Raw genomic sequence first — 20,379 nt, 5'->3', positions numbered from 1 at the left:
TGAAATACATTAAAAATGACTGTGTATTTCTATCGTGGCAAATAATTTCTAGAAAAAAAATTAGCTTAGAAACCACGCATAGATACAAAACAGCCATCCAGCCGTTATGGGTGAGCGGTATATTGTAGCCTGATGGATGCAGTGGGTTTCGTTCGTGCGAGGAGCAGTTTCGGTATTCGTGATGGGCTTCAAGAACATCTTCATGTGCGTAGTTGCCGGCGTGTTGGCCGTGTTTGCACTGCGCCAATGGCGGGTCCGTACCTGGGGCCGCTGCCGGAGCAAGCGATCCATGATCGGCAAGACGGTACTCATCACGGGAGCGAACTCGGGCTTGGGTCGGGCCACCGCGATCGAACTGGCCCGACGTGGGGCCAGGGTCATCCTGGCGTGTCGGGACATCAGCAGCGGTCTCCTCGCAGCCGCCGATGTCCGTCAAGTGACGAGCATTGAGAACGTCGCCTTACGCTACCTGGACCTCTCCTCATTCAGCTCGATCCGAGCGTTCGCCAACGGCGTGCTCAAGTCCGAAATGCATCTCGACGTGCTCATATGCAATGCGGGCGTCTTCCAGTGTCCGCTGTCCCTGACCAGGGACTGCTTGGAGATGCAAATGGGCGTCAACCACTTGGGACACTTTCTGCTCACCAACCTCCTGCTGGAGCGACTCAAAAACTCCCAGCCCAGCCGCGTAGTGGTGGTCACGTCGAACCTCTACAAGAAGGCTAATCTCAAGCCCGCGGAGCTAGTCATGGACGAAACCAACTACGACAAGAAAGTGGCGTACGCAAACAGTAAGCTGGCGAACATACTGTTCGTGCGGGAGCTCAGCCGCAGGCTCAGAGGATCGGGGGTCAAGGCGTACGCCGTGAGTCCAGGCATGGTGTACACCAACCTCGGTCGCCACATCAAGCTGCCCTGGTACCTGATGATCCTGCTGATTCCGTTCGCTCTGTTCGCCGTGCGCACGCCGGAGCAAGGGTGTCAGAGCATCGTCGACTGCGCCGTGAACGAGGAGTACGAGCAGCATTCGGGGCGATTCTACTACAACTGCCGACCGGAGAAGCTGGAGAGCTTCGCGCTGGACGACGAGCTCGCGTTTAAAGTTTGGACCGAGAGTGAACGCCTAACGGGTGTCTTCTCCGTGGACGTGAGGGGCTGAGCCCAAGGCCGACCGCAGTAGTACCTTTTTATGTTTGTCTGGTGATCAACATTGTGCCGAAATCTGCAACACGTTGTTGTGCATACACAGATTTCGATGCGCAAACATTTAATTTATTATACCTCCCCCGTTCCCCAACCCCCCTGCTAGTTTTGGTGTGAAAACCAGCGATTTTCGAAGAGTTGGGACGTGTCTGCGTGAATAAATGTGGCCGGTCGTGACTTCCCTCATTTTTATTGTTCTCTATGATCCTAAAGCGTAGTGCACATGTGTCACGTGCGCGACGCCACTCCTGTTGACAAACAAATCCAACCGGAACCGGAACTCAGACTACTACACAAAAATACCGACTACAAAATGTACCGTTCGCAACAAACGTTATCGTAATATAATGTCAGATATAATACAAATAAATGCGTTTTGTGTGCCTGAATAAGCGAGCTGCATTTATATACAACATCTAATCACCGTTAGATGAGTACGAGACTGTGGCATGTATGCCCAGCAGCCGGCCGAATCTGTCCTGAGTTGGAATTAAAATCCCGAGGCCAGGGCGAGGGAAGACGCCGAAGAGTTGTTTGAAAAAATCGCACATGCTTTGCTGATCTTTACACAGTGCGGCCAAGCGTCGAACATGGCAAACAAAAAGAAGAAATACAACGCCAGGTTTCCGCCCGTAAGCCAGCGTTCCTGTCACAAGCGTTGACGCGTGTGCTTTTTTTCACTGACGGCGATGAGGAACGCGCGCTTTGAATGGACGTGGTGCGGGACGTCGATGTTAGCCCCACCAAAAGCATCATCGCCTCGCGGTGTGTTTGCGCGGGGGGTTGTTTACTAGTTTCGCGCTGAGATGAGCCGTCAGCGATGCAGCACCTCATGTCGGCGCGGACAGACCGGGAAAGGCTCTTGAGAACCTCGTTTTGGACGTGTCCGCGATCGTTTTCGAAACACTTCAGGCCGAGAGCTTCGCCGGTTCGAAGACTTGCAATATGGTCCGCGCCGCGGAAGCGACGAAGGACTGGGCCTCCCTCGAGCCGCCTTCGTCGCTTGGGCGGCGTGGTGCTCCACTTAAATTCTTTGCTCTCTTATTTATTGCGGCGAGGACCGCCGGTATACTACGGACGCCCCAAATTGCGCGCCGGCGGGTTCGGGTCGGGCGGCCCGTAGTCGTCGTGGGGTGGTGTTGAACATGAGTCGCGGAAGTGGGGAGGAGAACTTGGCGAAGAACATGAGAGATCCGTTCGGCGGACGCGAGTCAGGATGCGGGTTGTATTCTAGCTGCCGCTCTCGTCGGCATCGAGCAACGTGACGCTCTGGCGTATGTTGCGCCGCCGGCTGCGTACAGCGGTTTTCTTTTCGTGCTTTTTTGTTCAATTGCTCTTCGTACGCGTTTTTCACGACCCTTTCTCTTAACGCTGTTCCGTTATAGCGCGTGTGTGAGTACTTTTCGCCGTCAGTTCGTCAACTCGGCGCCTCGTCAGAGAGAGTTGTTTTGTTTTAAAGCGGTTGCTGCGCGACAAAGCGTCGGGTGTGTTGTCGTGAGGCGCTCGACAGTTTTTGTGCTGCTGGTGTGCTTGTTGTTTTGCGGCGTGCGTGCTTGTGTGTGTTTGCATGCATTACGCTGTTGAGATGCTGAAGTGCCGGGGAAACGCGCGCCAACACCGAGGTTTTTTCCCTTTATTTTTCTTGTAGCTCATCAAACTAAAATGGCTGATGCCTGACCACGGTCGAGCTCGTTGTGGGACGTCTATTGCCGTCCAGGGAAACGCAAATTTGAGAAACATGCACACAAAAAGTAAACGGTTGCCAACGCGCATTCCCGCGAACATAGTTTGGAGTTGTGTTGGGAATGGACTCCCTGAAAATATTAAGGTCATCGTGCGTGCTTACGGGACTTGAGATTAGCGAAAAGTTATTCCAGCTGCGTGATCGTTTTCGGAACTTTTCTTCCCTTTTTTTTCTTCTCCCCTGGTTTTTCAGGCGAGGATCAAGAAAATAATGCAGAAAGACGAAGAAGTCGGCAAAGTCGCCGCACCAGTACCTGTTATCATCTGTATCCTTTACCAATCTATCGCTGGTTTATTGCCAGTTTCGCGAAATTTCATTGAACTGCCTAATCTGCTGTTGCTGCTGGCTTCTTGTTTTTTGAGAGGCGGCACACATTTCGAGACTGTAAAGTAAAAAGTGTGCACAGTTTGCTCTTCTGACATTTGTGTACATAAAAGCTGCAAGCTGTAGTGTGTTTAACATGGAGACTACTACCAATGAAAATGGGCACAACCTACCGGTGGTGTTATTTGTGAATGCCAGAAAAGCACAACTTGGGTACGAAGGATAGCTAGTTGGCTAGGAGGTGATGCGACGTCACCAGGTAGTCATGGTGAAATCGGCTCATAAACAAGAAGACAGCTGCTACTTCTTTTTGTACCAAAGCTGTGCTTTGTAATAGCCCAGTTTTGGTCGCGATGATGCCAAGCTCCACGTTGCCTTGACTCATCACTCGACTGCTGTGAAACGTAGCACGAGCTCTTGAGCTGTTTGTAGAGTCCCTTGTCAAGCGTGCCAGTGAGGTCACAAAGTCAAGAAGTGCCAAGACACTCTCCACGTCTCACTTGTAAGTGGTCATGACATTTTAGCCTCTTCTTTTGTTGCTTTTTCTATCATGCTTGTATCTTTTTCTTGAGCTCATTGCCGTAGTAAAGTAGATAAGGTGCCCTGAGCTCAGTGATTTAGGTTCTGGCTAGGCTGTATTGCTGCGTCACATGCGATATGCAGAGGTGTCCATGGGCCGAGATTGTGTTGCTGGCACAATCCTCCATGGCATCTTTTGTAGCTTAATTGTCGCTCTGACATATTGAGTGTTGCGAATTTGAATACAAAGCTTTTTTTCTGGTGCTCGATAAGTGTCCTTTCCGACTGAATTGAGCGTAAGGACTGCTAATGTATCTGGCATATTATGCTGCAGCCATTTGAAATGAAGCTAGAAATGTGAAGCAACCAAGTCGGAAATGGCTTAGTTGTCATGCATTATGCCTTCATGACTAAAGCGGCGGGCAGAGGTTTTGTTTAGAAACAGTAGACCTAGAGTGTGCGTTGTACTTCTTTTTATTTTTGTTGGCATTTACGCTCTTCCTAGAGCTCTGGGTAAATGCCATCAACTTCCGTGGGCTTGAATTTCCAGCTGCATTATTAGCTTTTTCGGTTTTTTACTCCATATATTTAGATAGGGAACTTGGTGTGGTTAGAAATTGGCAAAAATTTAGAAATCCTGGCTTGAAAAGCACTTTCTTTGGTTGTGAAGATGGATAGTTTTAATCGAATGCATGGGTGGCTTGAGCCCTGGTCGGCATACTCTGTTGATGAAATATTTTACCCTATCATAGTTTTGGTATCGGCCAAGGAGGGAGGTCTTCTCAAAAACTGGGAAGAACTGTTTAGGCCTGCTACACCTTCACTATCATATGCCATCATCCTTTAGTTTAATTTTTGTCTTGGTGCTGCAGTGTGTAGGTGCCTTCACTTGATAGTTCACCTTCATGTCTTATTCTTCCTTTTTCATGGGATGTCTTCTGTTCTTGATTGATACTGAAGCTACAATTTGGAACTAGCTAGCTCAGTCCCTTTCGCTATTGTGGTTTACTGTGTTTCTATGACTCCTTTCGGATACACTGGTCGATTCATTGATGTGGTTTGGTGTTTTAGTGGTTGTACTACTGGGGACAAAAACCTCCAGGATGCTATCTAGGTACCATAGATGGGGCATTTACGAGCGATTATCACATTGCATTACCGCGTATTATACCACATTAGTCCAACATCCCTCTCGACAAGTGGTCTTCAGCCATCAGCTAATAACAGGACTGTCAGCCTCCGTTGCCAATTGCATATACCTTTTGTGACTGTTATGGTTGGCTTGATAAGGAAGTCTTGTGCTGTTACTGAGCCTATATCATATGAGTGAATACAAAAATGTGCGTCATGTTGCTTATCTTGTGTTTTGTTGCTTATCTGTTTTTATTTTCAATTCACTTGATGGCCTAAATTTCCTGCGAGGTCACTTTGAGCAGTAGTTGTACCGAGGGACCCTTGACTCCCTTAGTGTAATCACCATTAATGGGACTTCCCTTGATTACTGTATGTGATTGCCATTAATGGGACTGCCCTTGACTCCCTCTGTGTGATCACCATTAATGAGACTTCCCTTGACTCCCTCAGTGAGATCACCATAAGTAGAACTTGACTCTCCCGGTGTGATCACCATTAATGGGATTTACCTTGACTTTCTCAGTGTGATCACCATTAATGGGACTTCCCTTGATTACTGTATGTGATTGCCATTAATGGGACTGCCCTTGACTCCCTCTGTGTGATCACCATTAATTGAACTTCCCTTAACTCCCTCTATGTGATCACCTTTAATGGGACTTACCTTGGCTCTCCCTGTGTGATCACTATTAATGGTTCTCCCCTTGACTCTCCCAGTGTGAGCGCCATTAATGGGACTTCCCTTGACTCCCTCTGTGTGATCACCATTAATGAGACTTCCCTTGACTCCCTCAGTGAGATCACCATAAGTAGAACTTGACTCTCCCGGTGTGATCACCATTAATGGGATTTACCTTGACTTTCTCAGTGTGATCACCATTAATGGGACTTCCCTTAACTCCCTTAGTGCGATTGGCATTCGCCGCCGCCCCGCCGCGGTGGCTTAGGGGTTACGGTGCTCAGCTGCTGACCCGAAAGACACGGGTTCTATCCCGGCCGCGGCAGTTGAATTTCGATGAAGGCGGAATTCTAGAGGCCCATGTACTGTGCGATGTCAGTGCACATTAAAGAACCCCAGGTGGTCGAAATTTCCGGAGCCCTTCACTACGGCGTCTCTCATAGCCTGAGTTGCTTTGGGACGTTAAACCCCATAAATCAAACCATTTATGGGACTTACCTTGACTCTCCCAGTGTGATCACCATTAATGGTACTTTCCTTGACTCCCTGAGTGCGATCACTATTATTGATGCTCCCCTTGACTCTCCCAGTGTGGTCATTATTAATGGTACTTCCCTTGACTCCCTCACTGAGATCACCATAAGTAGAACTTCCCTTGACCATCCCGGTGTGATCACCATTAATGGGACTTCCCTTGACTCCTTCATTGCGATCACTGTTAATGGGACTTACCTTCACCCACCCGGTGGATCACTATTAATGGGATTTCCCTTGATTTCCTCAGTGTGATCACCATTACTGGTACTTGGAGGGGCACTGAGGACAGCTCTGTCCAATTTTTGTACTTATGAAAACTTGACTGTGTGGCTGTTTTTATTGGCTCTGTTCACACTTGTTTGGCAGCAGAAGATGTATTTGATGCTGAGAAATTTGCAGTTGACAGTTGAATGTGGTCTCCTACCACTCGATTCAAACTTGTGACGATCATGATGTCGAGAGATGGTTGTGGACTCCTTTTTCTCCTGTCTCTGCGTTGTGCTGGTTTCTGCCATGTACTGTTCACCAACTAGCCCAACTCCAGACTGTTACGATTGTTGGCTGGAAGTGTGCATTGGTGTGGTCTAACCACAGATATGCATGTATGGAAAAGGAGTATTTTGACGTCATTGCAGATTGTCTGCGGCAATGGTGATTGACCATGCCATACCCGAAAATTCCCTCAGTTCGACCCAGAAATCCCTATTTCTGGTCCGTTTTCCCTGCTGCAGCTTTGAAAAAAATCCAGCAATTAAGAAAAGGGGAGGAAATCTTGGATTTTTAGAATTCCCTGAAACTTGGTAAGGATTCCCTTTTTGCAAAATTCCATGCTCAGATTCCCTGAAAAGGGAAAAATTCCCCAAATGGAGCATCACTGGAATTAAAATGCCGTACTCAATCAATACAGGCTCACTTAAATCTATTCGTAATATCCTTTTAAAGAAAGAACTTATTCAGATTTTGGTGCATGCTAAATGTTTCCAGGCCATTGAAATAAATCCAGCATCCTCCCCTGCAGCCTGCCTCATAGCTAGGGTTTGGAGTTTTTATTTTTTCTGAAAATCCGGCTGATATTTTTTGTGTGTTTATTTCAAATTGAAGTTTTTGGTTTCTGCGAATATTATTTTGTGTGGTGAATTACTTTTTCTTTTTGTGATTTAATGTGGTATCCCTGTATGGTCAGAAGTTGCTTGGAGTTTAACTTGGCCTTTTTGTCAGCACAAGCGTTAAATTTTGCAGTAATTAACGCACAAGTGGTTTTAGTAAGAGTAGTGCTTATAGCCAGAGGTAAAAAGTAACTGAACTTGATATAGTTGTCAGGCAAAAAAACACAATTTTACTTCTTAATAATTGACAGGATGGGTACCACTGGTTAACGTGAGAGTCAGCTACGGCTGTTATGGTATTTATACTTTACTGTATGTTATAGTAGAGAATTGCGATCGACTTCGCATCTATCTAGTTCTAGGGCGCTCTTCTTAGTTTTCCTCACGTAGTCGTTTTTCGTCTGGGTCTGCTCACCAGTCCGTTGCTCTAGAAGCGCAGAAACGATGATCCTCTCCTGGGTTAGGGTCCTGATGGCCAAAATGCGACACTTTTTGTTGCGTTAGCAATACTACGCCAGGTTTTCGCCTCGCTGCGTAGCCGGTGGCCGGTAGGCACGAATGGCCTTGAACAGCCGTTGCCTGGCAACCGTTTCAGCCGAGCTCCGCCAGGTGGCATCACCGTTGTCGGCGCTACGCCGCTGCCGCGTGCGTAGTCGCTCGCTCCTGCCAGATGCATGCTCTCCGTCGAGGTAGATGGTGATGTGGTGGCTCTTCGCGGGGGTATATGCACGCTTCGCCTCGGTGGAATCTTGTCGTTATGGAGAGCGCTAAAGAACAGTGGCGACAGGACCAAGCTAGAAAGAGACAACGCACTCGAGAGATGGCAGAAGAACGTGCTGCACGACTCGAAAAGCGTCACAGCTAACGCAGCTGACCAGGCTTATTTTATGATGCTTATGCATGGTTTTGCTTCGGCCTCCTAACTTGCAGTGGAGGAGCGAGCCTACTTGATTAACCAAGTAACTGCCCCAAGTGGGCGATGACAGTGAATAAGTGGGCAATAATGTGGAGCTTCCCAGTCTGCAGGGGCATGCAAGGTAGTGGAGCAATGCCTCAAAACGCACATGTGCACTAATCCAACAATGCCATCGTTTCACCACATCTCTAGCTTTGGTGCATTGTGAGTTTTCTCCTCCGACTGTGTGTAACTGCCACTCAAACCCTGGCTGCAGCTGTGGCACGCATGTCAAGTACTTTCTTGGTTAAAATTGAATATGGCATACATCTATTGTTTTTTCTTTTTCCGTGAAAACCGAAAATTTCTACTCAGCCCATAGTGTTGCTTTGGCATGTAAATGTCAGGCAGTCAAGTAATAAATCAAAAGCAAAAATGCAGAGAGATCTGGATAGTGTCTGCTCTCATTGTGTGCACTCAGATACATCGAATTTTTTTTTTTTCTTGAGGAATGAACGCATTTTTAATAGACCATTTGCTCTGTCACTTCAGGTGGTGCCATCTTGGTTGGCAGCTTTTAGGCGGCATTAATTCTGGATAGTAACCGTTTTGCTTGGCTCGAATTGATCACAGTGGTTTGACGGGAATGAATACATCGTGCAAGTAGTTCGGGGGAGCAGTGTTGCGCACCTATTTACTGGAGTCTAGACACCCAGTCCTCGGTTGCACACGTTCTCCTTTAGCACGGTATGCATGACATCCGTATACATAAATCACCATGTGAAATTCTCCTAACATGTGCTAAATGATTTCCAATTGAATTTATTTTCTCATGTTATTTTTGTTTCAACAGCCTAATGGTGGATATGACGCCGAAGTGTAGTTTAGTTGACACAAGGCATAAGAAAACTGTGACTTTGTCGTTTCATTTTAATTCGCTGAAACTCATATGCCGGTCTGCCCCCGAGATCCAAAATGACAACATATTAAGCAGCAGCTATAATATTGCTCTTTTTCTATGCCTCATGTGACCTGAATTAAGTTTTGGTGTAATAGCCGCTGTTGAGCGAAAATTGAATTTTAAATTATTTGTCTGGCATAGGCAAATTTCACCTCGCAATTTATGTTTACTGATGTCTTCTGCATAATTAGTTTCATAGAAACAACACGTAGCCAAAATTGGGGCTTGTAATTTGTCACGGCATACTGTCCACACAGCTGCTGGGGCACTCGATTTATTTATTTATTTATTTATTTACCCTCAGGGCCGTTTGGCGTTACAGAGGGGAGTGGGAATAACATGCAAGTACAAAAAACAAAACAGCAGCTAGAAAAATTGAATATAGTTACAGCACACACTGGTATAAAATCAATAACAGAATTAACAAAAGGCAGCATTACACAAAACAAAACACAAAAGAAAACAGCAGCTGATAAATTAACAAAGTTATAGACACATACTTATATAAAATTAATTACAGCGTTACGAAATGCAGCAGATTGCTTCAGCTGCTGTGCCTGAGTGCACATCCCTTATATACTTGGAGACATTGGGCCCCGACAATAATTTTACCTACCCTTGTACACTCTCTGTGCCTGCCAGATTTTTCTGGGGCTAAATGGAAGCCAGTCTGCATCCGTTCTCCTGCCTCTTGTGAATGGGGCTTCATTAGCGGACGCTTGCTGCTCGTAAATCAAGTCTTGTTAGTAGCTAGCTGGTGGAGGGCTTCGTAGTGTCTTTTTGTATGCATCTTTTTCTTGGCTGTTTCCAGCCTCAGCCGTACAATGGGTCTTCTAAAGGAGAGTGCTTTGTGCGGAACTCATGAGCGCAGTTCAAATGTTTGAGCAGCTTTGACAGTGAGTGGAACAGCTTCGGTGTCTCCAGTTTAGGTGATGGTGCTGTTGTTATTCTGGCTTCGTGTGTGTGGCTGTGCACGACGTGGCGTTCACGCTTGGGGACTACCCATTTCCGAGTGTGCGGAATTTTCTCTTTAAGCAACTTGTTCGTTTTGGCAAGCAGTCATTAGTTGAACCCGGTGACCTTTCTAGTCTGCCTTCGCATTGTACCACATACTCTGAATTTCTGCACTCATATGTGACGTATTGCAGTGGGCAGACAATTGGAACATTCTTTAGGCATGGAGGCTGAGCACAAAAGAAGCCTGTGTGCTGTGCAGTGTCACTTGACATTAGAAAAACTCCAGGTGGTTGAAGTTAATCCGGTTCCCTCCATGGTTCCTTTATTCCTTCCCTCGCTGTATGGTTGAGGCGCCCACCAAGAGTGGTACAGTTATTGTGCCTTTCCTTTTCTCATAATCAATTTTTTAAAGCTGTAAACTGTGGTGTTTAACATCCCAAAGCGACTCACAGGCTGTGAGGGATGCTGTAATGGAAGGCTTCGGATTGATTTTGACTACCTGGGGTTCTTTTAAAGCGCGCTGATATCGCACATAGCACACGGACCTTTTTATGCATTTCGCCTCCGTCGAAACGTGGTAACCACAGCCGGGATTTAAAGCAAAGTTGTCTCGATTGAGCCTGGGTCCTCCAGCTCAGTAGTCGAGCGCCCTTACCACTGAGCCACTGTAGCAGGCCTTATTTTTTTGTTTGGACAAGGATCAGTAGCTATTATGTTGGTACTAATGCTCCTTAACAATTAGTAGCCAACGGTGAGCTCCATGCGTTTAGCAAGTTCCCACCCTTGTCAAGCTCCCTCTGGTAGTATTGCGGATAAGAAACATATTTGTGATCATTGGCCCTGTTGTAAGAAGGGGCTATTCATCTTTTCACTGCATCTATTTATTTATGACATGTCACACTGCAATTCGCACTCAGAATCTAGTTTGCCGTGATTGCATGTTCATGCGCTCGTGCATGTGTGCGTGCGTGCCTATGGCCACAGTGCACGGCATTCATGTTGGTGCCGTGGACCAGTGACAAATCTGCCATTTGCAAAGCCCCACGGTAGCCCAGCACTTGGTAGACAGATGTACTAAAGCTGACTCAAAGGCATGCGAAAGGGAAGCTACTGCTCTGCTCTGGCATCGCTGCTGAGCAATGCTTTAGATTAGACGGGTAAGCAAAATGTGGGAAAAGTTTCTGCGTTCATCCTCATTGTGTTCATATGCGGCTGCCCTCACTAAATCAGCGGTGTTAAACGCTGCCCTGGACTTGGGGAAAAATAGTTTCAATGTGCTGAAGGCTCTATCGCTTGTCGGGGCCAGGCCTCTTAAAGGCTGCGTTGAATGGCTGGGAGACAGCTGGCCCCTTTGAATAGTCGTCGGACCGACGATACGGCTCATCCTGTAAAATACAAAACGCGCGCATCTTTTGCGCCTTCATTGAGCGGTTGGAGACAGCTGGCCGTTCTTTGCCCATAAACGGCTGTCGAAGCTGCCACGAGGAGATCGTCTGTCAAGGGACAATGAAGTTTGGGGAAGGGCGTGGGCAACTGCTGCTGAGTCTGCCTCGTCGTCTTATTAGTGTTTCCACGTGCGCAGCTGCTTCCTCCTTCTACAGCTTGATCTTCGATCTGCAGGTGGCTTGTTCTGGCTTTTATTTTTACTTCTCCCTTTCTTTTTCCCCTATTCTGTCCGGGCAGCTTTATTCGTGCTGTTTTATCAGTTTTCCGAGTGCATCAAAACGTGGTGCAATGGGGAAGTAATACGGATGGGGCTGATGTGACCTGAAAAGCAGGAACTTCTGAAGATGTCTCATAATAACTGATTGTGCATTTGCGTTCTAGCAGCCATCTGGCTTTTTTTTTTTTCCTGAATGTGTTCATGCATAGGTCATGCTTGCAGCTGGGATGTAAACATGATCTGTCTTGTTTTAAATGACTTGTGTTACAATAGTGCCTTAACTTCACTTGCAGAAGCACTTGGTGATGTCTAGATTTTTTTTATTTTGACTTTTTTTTATCCAGCTTGCTGCACACCGCGCAGCAAGTATTGCACACCAGGCACTGATATACAGTTCAGACTGAATGGGATCTCTTTTGTGTGTCGTTATCTTAGTGTGCATTTGTGCTCTCATCTTGCTTCCATTTAAACTGAGCTGGTGCCAGTGGAATTTCAGTGACTTGATGAATAACTCTATTCTGTTTTGGATGGGCTAAGCAGGTCACATTAAAAAAAAAAAATGGTGAGCTCGTTGCCCTGAATTTTTACTTTCGGGCCTGAAATTTCTGGCATGCTTGTACACATAGTGCAGCCCTCATTGCAAGGGACGGATGTTAGATATTGATGATGGAAAAAGTGCGTCAGTTGTTTGTGTACACACTGTAACAGGAAGTGTGCCATGGGGAAAAGGGTAAAGAGAGTGAAAAGGGAGGAAAGGGAAAGACACCTCGGGGAGAGCTGGGGGGGGGGGGGGAGAGCTTAATCTTAAACCCTTTCTTGTTCTACGAGCACAGTCCAGTGTGCCATCTGCTAGCACCCTTCGGTTTTCTTATGAAAAGATCTGTAGTAGATGAAGAAGATAGCGTTGATAGAATACAGGGGCTTCTTTGGGAAACTGTTGAGAATGGTTTTCTGCAGCGGCTGCACCCAGTGTTTTTAAGCGTGTGCACTGGCACCTTTTAAATTCTTCCTCTCGTTGGGCCTCCCTTCCATCAGAAAGGCGTGCATCCTGGCGGACGAGCGGCTGCTGTTCCTCAAGGAACTGGTCTCCGCGGTGCCCGACGTCCAGGGAGACGAGGAGCCCTACGAGATGCCCCCCGTGCGGCCAAAACTTACTGGGTGAGCCCCCCCCCCCTCCGTTCTTGATGACAGCTGTACGACAAGGAGCTGCTTGCACTGCTCATGCCTGGTATGTGTGTGTGTCGTAATGATTCCTTGCTGGTTGTTGTGCTCATGCATGGTGTGTGTGTCGTAATGGTTCCTTACTGGCTGTTGTGATCATGCCTGGTGTGTGTGTGTCGTAATGGTTCCTTGCTGGCTGTTGTGTTCATGCCTGGTGTGTGTGTCGTAATGGTTCCTTGCCGGGTGTTGTGCTCATGTATGGTGTGTGTTTTGTAATGGTTCCTTACTGGCTGTTGTGCTCATGCCTGGTGTGTGTGTCGTAATGGTTCCTTATGGCTGTTGTGCTCATGCCTGGTGTGTGTGTGTCGTAATGGTTCCTTACTGGCTGTTGTGATCATGCCTGGTGTGTGTGTGTCGTAATGGTTCCTTGCTGGCTGTTGTGCTCATGCCTGGTGTGTGTGTCGTAATGGTTCCTTACTGGGTGTTGTGCTCATGCCTGGTGTGTGTTTTGTAATGGTTCCTTACTGGCTGTTGTGCTCATGCCTGGTGTGTGTGTCGTAATGGTTCCTTACTGGCTGTTGTGCTCATGCCTGGTGTGTGTGTGTCGTAATGGTTCCTTACTGGCTGTTGTGATCATGCCTGGTGTGTGTGTGTCGTAATGGTTCCTTGCTGGCTGTTGTGCTCATGCCTGGTGTGTGTGTCGTAATGGTTCCTTACTGGGTGTTGTGCTCATGCCTGGTGTGTGTTTTGTAATGGTTCCTTACTGGCTGTTGTGCTCATGCCTGGTGTGTGTGTCGTAATGGTTCCTTACTGGCTGTTGTGCTCATGCCTGGTGTGTGTGTCGTAATGGTTCCTTACTGGGTGTTGTGCTCATGCCTGGTGTGTGTTTTGTAATGGTTCCTTACTGGCTATTGTGCTCATGCCTGGTGTGTGTTTCGTAATGGTTCCTTACTGGCTGTTGTGCTCATGCCTGGTGTGTGTGTCGTAATGGTTCCTTACTGGCTGTTGTGCTCATGCCTGGTGTGTGTTTTGTAATGGTTCCTTACTGGCTGTTGTGGTCATGCCTGGTGTGTGTTTCGTAATGGTTCCTTACTGGCTGTTGTGCTCATGTTTGGTGTGTTTGTCGTAATGGTTCCTTACTGGCTGTTGTACTCATGCCTGGTGTGTGTGTGTTGTAATGGTTCCTTATGGCTATTGTGCTCATGCCTGGTGTGTGTGTCGTAATGGTTCCTTACTGGCTGTTGTGCTCATGCCTGGTGTGTTTTGTAATGGTTCCTTACTGGCTGTTGTGCTCATGCCTGGTGTGTGTTTCGTAATGGTTCCTTACTGGCTGTTGTGCTCATGCTTGGTGTGTTTGTCATAATGGTTCCTTACTGGCTGTTGTACTCATGCCTGGTGTGTGTGTGTTGTAATGGTTCCTTACTGGCTGTTGTGCTCATGCCTGGTGTGTATGTGTCATAATGGTTCCTTACTGGCTGTTGTGCTTATGCCTGGTGTGTGTGTCGTAATGGTTCCTTACTGGCTGTTGTGCTCATGCCTGGTATGTGTGTCATAATGGTTCCTTACTGGCTGTTGTGCTCATGCATGGTGTGTGTGTCGTAATGGTTCCTTACTGGCTGTTGTGCTCATGCCTGGTATGTGTGTCATAATGGTTCCTTACTGGCTGTTGTGCTTATGCCTGGTGTGTGTGTTGTAATGGTTCCTTACTGGCTGTTGTGCTCATGCCTGGTATGTGTGTCATAATGGTTCCTTACTGGCTGTTGTGCTCATGCATGGTGTGTGTGTCGTAATGGTTCCTTACTGGCTGTTGTCGTCGCACTACTTTCAAAGTGCTGTGCCGGGCATCAGTTTTGTTGGGTCTGTCCTCCTATCTTGACCACGTCCTGTGTTTCCTTGTGGATTATTTCGCAGTGTTCGGAAGTTGCGTGCCAAGAACGGCAGCAGCGATGGGGCGGGGCCCAGTCACTCCACGACAGAGGAGACAGACAGCGCAGAGGACGACGAGGATGACTACTTGGAAGAGGTGGGTCTGCAACCTGCCGATATTTTCCTTTTTGTTAGTTGGTGTTTCATTGTTTCTTGTAAGGCTGAGTTTTGAGTTAGGCAGTGCTGCTTGTTTGTTTCCAATGCAAGGAAAAAGAGGCCGACATTACAGTGCTGTTGCCTGAATGTAAGGGAACGTGGCTCCACTAGCCGACAATGAACTGTTCTTTATTCTTTGTGCATTTCTTCATTTATTGTGCAGACTTTCTCTGCTTGAATGATCTTTGCTATTTGCTCTCTCTGTAATTCTCTGCAGAGTTGCATCAATTTTGCATTATCTTGTTAATTTATTAGCTTTGTGCCCACCTGCTAAGATCTTATGCAGGGAATGACAGCATTGCGAGTTAATTAATTAGAAGCTTGTGCTCCAGCTATCGGGGTGGCTCAGCATCTGGGCACAGGTTCATGGATGGGATCCCAGTTACGGTGTGTGCATTTCCGGTGCAGGTGAAATACAAAAATGACCGTGTACCGAGATTTCAAGTTTGCACAAAGAACCCCAGGTAGTCTAAATTAATCTGAACCCTTTTGCTGCAGTATTCCTCACAGCGCAGAGCATTGCTTTGGCATACTAAAAGTTATCAACTATGTTGAAGTGTATGCCATTTTAAGGCGAAAGCCTTTAATGGCTCATACTGTGATCCGTCCGTTAACAAAGTGTGTCACACGCGTTTAACTCGGGAACTAGAAAAGATAGAAGAAAACCAATGGTTGCTTTAGATAGAGGAGGAAAATATGAACCTAGAAGCCAAGTTTGACGACTGTGGAGTAATTAGTTAATTATAGGCAATAACGTCGAAATTGCATCGAAATAGTGCGGACGTCGATGTAGCCACGGGAACGGTGTGACATCACATCCACCGGAAGTCGTCACGGCATAGTGTCCTCGGCTTTCGCCTCTCAACACTTTAGTTGCCAAAGTGTCCTCGCAATTTTTTGTTGAATCATTTGAGAGTTGACAAATATTTGGGTGAGTTTGCCTGAAAGGAGTTGCATGGCTGGAAGTGGTATGTATATCTGGTTGGAAACAAGTTTTCTTGTCTGTAGAGTTCAAGGTTTGATACGGTGGACGTTCTACCCCTGCTATTTTTCTGCGACTCTGCATCTGCTGTTCTTGTGGGTTGGCTTCCTTTCTTGGTGACTCGTCGGTTCATCGCATGAAATGTTATTTACCCTTTGCTCGGGAAAAATGTCAGCCGTTCCCCCTTTTTTTATCCTGTGGTGACCTGTAGCCGCCAAGAGCAGTTCGCTGACATTCGGTCAGCCCTGCCTACAGCAGTAGTTCGGGAGGAAGGCCTGGGAACTTTAGATACGACAGAAAAAGAAAAGGGAGAATGAAGAAAAAAGGGAAGGGAAGCATTTAGTTGATATTCATGGGTTGCCCTGCTTGCCAGTGCTTCTGGCTTTCACTTTTTTTTGTGGACTAGTGAAGGCTAACAAAGAGGGTTCAGCTTAAGTTAAGGCCAACGCAGCGAGGTATGGAAAGAAAAATGATGTTAAGAGATTGGAAGGAAGTGGGTGGAGTGGGTTAGGATGCGGGTTAATGACATCCTAGTCGAAATCAAGAGGAAGAAATGGGCTTGGGCAGGGCTTGTAATGCGAAGGCAAGGTAACCGCTGGTCCTTAGGGGTAACGGAGTGGATTCCAAGAGAAGGCAAGCGTAGCAGGGTGTGGCAGAAAGTTAGGTCGGCGGATGAAATTAAATTTGCAGGGATATGGTGGCCGGAACTGGCAAAGGACAGGGTTAGTTGGAGAGACATGGGAGAGGCCTTTGCCCTGCACTGCATAATCGGGCTCATGGTGATGATGTTGAATTGACCTAGGCCTACTTTTGCTTAATAAAAGCTGTTTATTTTTTCGCCTTCTGGCTGCTTGCCTGTGGGTATCAAAAAAAGTTTGTGAATGCATTTTAGTCGAGGCAGTCTTGGCTCACATTGAGTGGTCGCATTCATCCTCGGTACATGCCACATTGTTTACGCAGGAGACGGACGACGGGAGCAGTGAAAACACAGCCGAGGCACCTCCGTCTATGGCGCCCTACCGCAGTGTTCAAAACCCCACTTATGTCCAGCCCCCAATGTGAGTACCACTGGATTGCAGATGTGGTTTTCCCCACCGCAGGAAGTGCTCTCATCTAGTGTTGCAGAAAGATTACACGACTAAAGGAGTTTATTTCAGAAACCTCCCTGTAGCACTTTGGAATGTCATGGTTATGGTGGCTGTGTAATGAACGCTAGTCGTGTGTTTCGAGGAGTTAACTGGCATCTTTCTTGTTGAGTAGGCGCTAGAACCTGAACTTTTTGACTTAGGTCTGTCTGGTCAGGAGGCGAATTAGAACGAAGAGAATGTATCGCTTAGGGCTTCCTTAGGCCTAACGGAAGGCTTAGGGCTCCCTTAGGCCTAATGAAACGCTTAAGGCACCCTTAGGCCTAATGCAACGCTTAGGGCTTCTCCAAAGGAGCAGGTTTGTTTGATCATACAGTTGGGGTTGGCAGAAAGCAGTTAGTCTGAACCTAATTCGTTGCCATGCACGAAATGAATAGGCGAGCAGTGTTATTACATAAAAGAAAGTCTTCGAGCCAGAGACTGAAAAGGCAAGATGCAGGGCTTTGCAGTTATTCATTTTGTGCACTATGACTTTCTGTGTGCAGATTTCCACCCACCGTCCAAAAGCTGCCCCAGTTTGCAGCAGCAAACATCATGGCCAGCGCGACGACAGTTAAACCAGATGATGACTACGATTCCTGAGGACTCGATGAGACTTCGATACAAAAAAAAAAGAAGAAAAAGCGGATGTGATATGCAACCAACCTCACCCAAAGGGCCTCATGCGACTGAAAAGCTTCGTACGGCTTTGTTTGGGTGCTCAAGTTGCAAGTCGACATTATTGAGGAAACGTAAGGAGGTTCGAAAGAAGCCGTGTTCACTTGCTTCACGACAGCATCAACCGTGTGCTTGTCTGCTGGTGGACCTGCCAGCGTCAGTTCAGTGCACAAATTTGTTATCGGCAAGGCAGATAGTAGGTTTGGCATTTTTTTTCATCACAAACGAGGCTGTTCAAGAAGAACAGATGCCGTTCATGATGGGTTGGGCCCTATTGTCTGGCAATTGAACATTCATACTAGTTCCGAAGCATATCTTAACATATCTTGCTTGAAAATCTGGTCTGCTGGTCTGGTCTGAAAAGTTTACAATCCTGCAGATTGTTGCGCTACCTGTGGCAAGAAAATAAAGTTGCTCAGGGCTGCAAAGGAGCTGCAGGGCACTGCCAGTAACCAATGAGGAAGCCTGTAGGTGGTGGCACCACTTGCTGACTGCTGGAAACAGGCTGTTGGAGATGCCCAAATCTAGAACTGGAGTTTCACGACTAGTAGTGCGAGAGAGCTCTGTGATGCATCACCCTCAAAGCCTGCGAAGTCTTCAGTCGCATTCAGAGAGCACGCCATACGCTCCGCATACAACATACACTCCCCTGCTCCCCCTCCGTTTCATATTGCCCTTCCAAGAGTGTTCATTTGTCACCTATATCATCGTGGTCATGCCGTGACGTCCCAGATGCGTGTCTGCGTCGAGCCACTCCTAGCATCCCTCGAGGTTGTGTTGTAAATAGGCGGCCCTCCCACTCCCCCCCTTTTGTCTGTCAGATGTGACGTAGTAACTTAAGTTGAGCATAACGTTTGCTAATAAATTGATTTTTTTACAACTGTGTTGTGCTTCTTTGACCTGCATGTATTTGCGAGTTATTACAAGGTGAAGAGAAGGTGCCAAGCCATGGAATCGGCCTTTTTCTTTTTCCTGTGCTGCCACCTCGCGTACAACGCCGGAAGCTCACTGGAAGGGTACTGCGCGCTCAACCCGGCCTGACTGAGTGCCGCTGCGGAGCACGTTTTGTTGGAATCTGTCGATGATGGCGTGTCCTGGGCAGCACCTGGTATCTGGAGAATTTCTACGGCTGACTGATGGCGGGGAGCGAAGTCCGAGGCTGGCTCCTGTGCGCATTGAAGAGCAGATTCTTCAGTATCTCCGATCATCCGGCATGCGATACGATCGCCAGCTAAGCAAGGGCCGCTGCTTCAAAGATGAAGGCTACATTCGGAACGTAATGTTGAATGAAATATCCCCGATCATTTCCCATTTATATGTTGTAGTGCTGTTTAGCTTTATCAAATCGTGCCGCAGCTTAGTTGCATGGAGGCCGATCTGCATACAGTCGCGATATTGAAAGTGCAAACTCGTATGTGCTTACTGGTGTGCAATTCCAGTTTGCAGTGTTTTAATGTAGGAACAGATTAAATGGCCACATTTTTGCCTCGAGTGTCCTCTATTTTTTCTTCAGTTCCACCATCCGCCCGTCCGTAGGGATCCGTAAGGATGTGCGTGCTGCAAAATGTTTGGAGATAACTTAAATATACCCGATTCACTTTTTGCCCTACCGGTTTACAAACCTAAAGCCATTTTTGGTGACGAACTGGAAGCCTGTGAGGCTACCGCCGCAGTGCGCCTTTGCTCGTTTCTTGAAAAACAGTTGCCTGCGATGAGCGCACGCCATAGTATTATACGTCGATTTGAACGTCTGACACATGGGCTGTGTGGAAGGCTTCAGTGGAGGGCTCCGTATTATTATATGCAACTTGGACTTATTTCACGTGTATTGACATACACAGCACTTTTGTATTTCGCCTCCACTGAAATGCGGTTTCGTGGTGTGCATCGAAACCGCGATCTTGAGATCAGCGACCGGAAGTCTGGGTGCCGCGGTGCCGAGGCTTTCCTGCCCACGAATAAAAGATTTCGTGATAGACTGCACACGCATTTAACCGTGGTACCTCGTCCGTACCTGTCACAAAGTGATTCCCGCACAGTTTTTATGTTCTTGACGGTGCCCAAGGGCGGCCACGACCATCGAGCCGGCGAACTGCTTTTATCCACGCTTCGCGTCGAAGGCGGTCCCAGGAAGCGTTCGGAAAACGAAAAAAAATCGACCTTGCTTCTCTTTACATATTGGGCATGGCAGCCGTATGCAACACATGTCGTAGGCATTGCCAAATGCGTCGTGCTGAGCGCCCAAAGACTGCAGCAAAGCACCCCGCCGCGTAGGAAGCCGGCTTGTTTATACCATGGTTTACACTTCCAGTATGTTTCGCGACACCGCCGCCAGGGGATGGGCGCATGCGCAGTCGCGTCGTGAAAAAGGCGGATTCAGCTTATGGACCAAACAAGCTCTTCAAACTGTTCAAGAAAAATGGGCAGATGTTTGCATACTGGAGTACTTGTCTCGCCTTTATGCCTATAGTTTTAATGAAGCCTCTTGATGAACCTTGTTGAATTTTATTGATGTGAAAGCACTATTCTGATGGGTAAACCCCTAGCAAGACCTTGCGATGTTTGTGGTTTTGGGCCAAGCGAAATAAAAATAAACAAATATTGCCGTAACTGGGATTCGAACCCACAGT

At 47.3% G+C, this 20,379-nt stretch overlaps 1 protein-coding gene and 1 pseudogene across 4 annotated transcripts; both read left to right on the top strand.

Moving 5' to 3' along the window:
• The first annotated feature begins 118 nt into the window (after positions 1 to 118).
• Positions 119 to 1,389, top strand: LOC149330507 (retinol dehydrogenase 14 pseudogene; annotated as a pseudogene).
• A 283-nt stretch (positions 1,390 to 1,672) lies between these two features.
• NC2alpha (negative cofactor 2 alpha) lies at positions 1,673 to 18,629 on the top strand. Of its 4 annotated transcripts, none has more exons than XM_089561111.1 (7): positions 1,677 to 1,835; positions 3,140 to 3,212; positions 3,680 to 3,773; positions 12,758 to 12,880; positions 14,795 to 14,906; positions 16,908 to 17,005; positions 17,578 to 18,629. In XM_089561111.1, the coding sequence occupies exons 1-7, from the start codon at positions 1,794 to 1,796 to the stop codon at positions 17,672 to 17,674; spliced, it is 639 nt and encodes a 212-aa protein (XP_089417237.1). In that variant the 5' UTR covers positions 1,677 to 1,793; the 3' UTR covers positions 17,675 to 18,629. The 4 variants fall into 4 exon arrangements, with proteins under 4 accessions (XP_089417240.1, XP_089417237.1, XP_089417238.1 ...); XM_089561112.1 differs by lacking the exon at positions 1,677 to 1,835 and adding an exon at positions 1,884 to 1,968; XM_089561113.1 differs by lacking the exon at positions 1,677 to 1,835 and adding an exon at positions 2,015 to 2,477.
• The last annotated feature ends 1,750 nt before the right edge of the window (positions 18,630 to 20,379 follow it).

The sequence above is a fragment of the Amblyomma mixtum genome, chromosome 9 (genome assembly GCF_055824585.1).
Source record: "Amblyomma mixtum isolate Tamu chromosome 9, ASM5582458v1, whole genome shotgun sequence".
NCBI lineage: Eukaryota > Metazoa > Arthropoda > Arachnida > Ixodida > Ixodidae > Amblyomma > Amblyomma mixtum.
The sequence above is the reverse complement of the archived record's forward strand: the minus strand, read 5'-3'. Positions and strand labels throughout refer to the sequence as shown.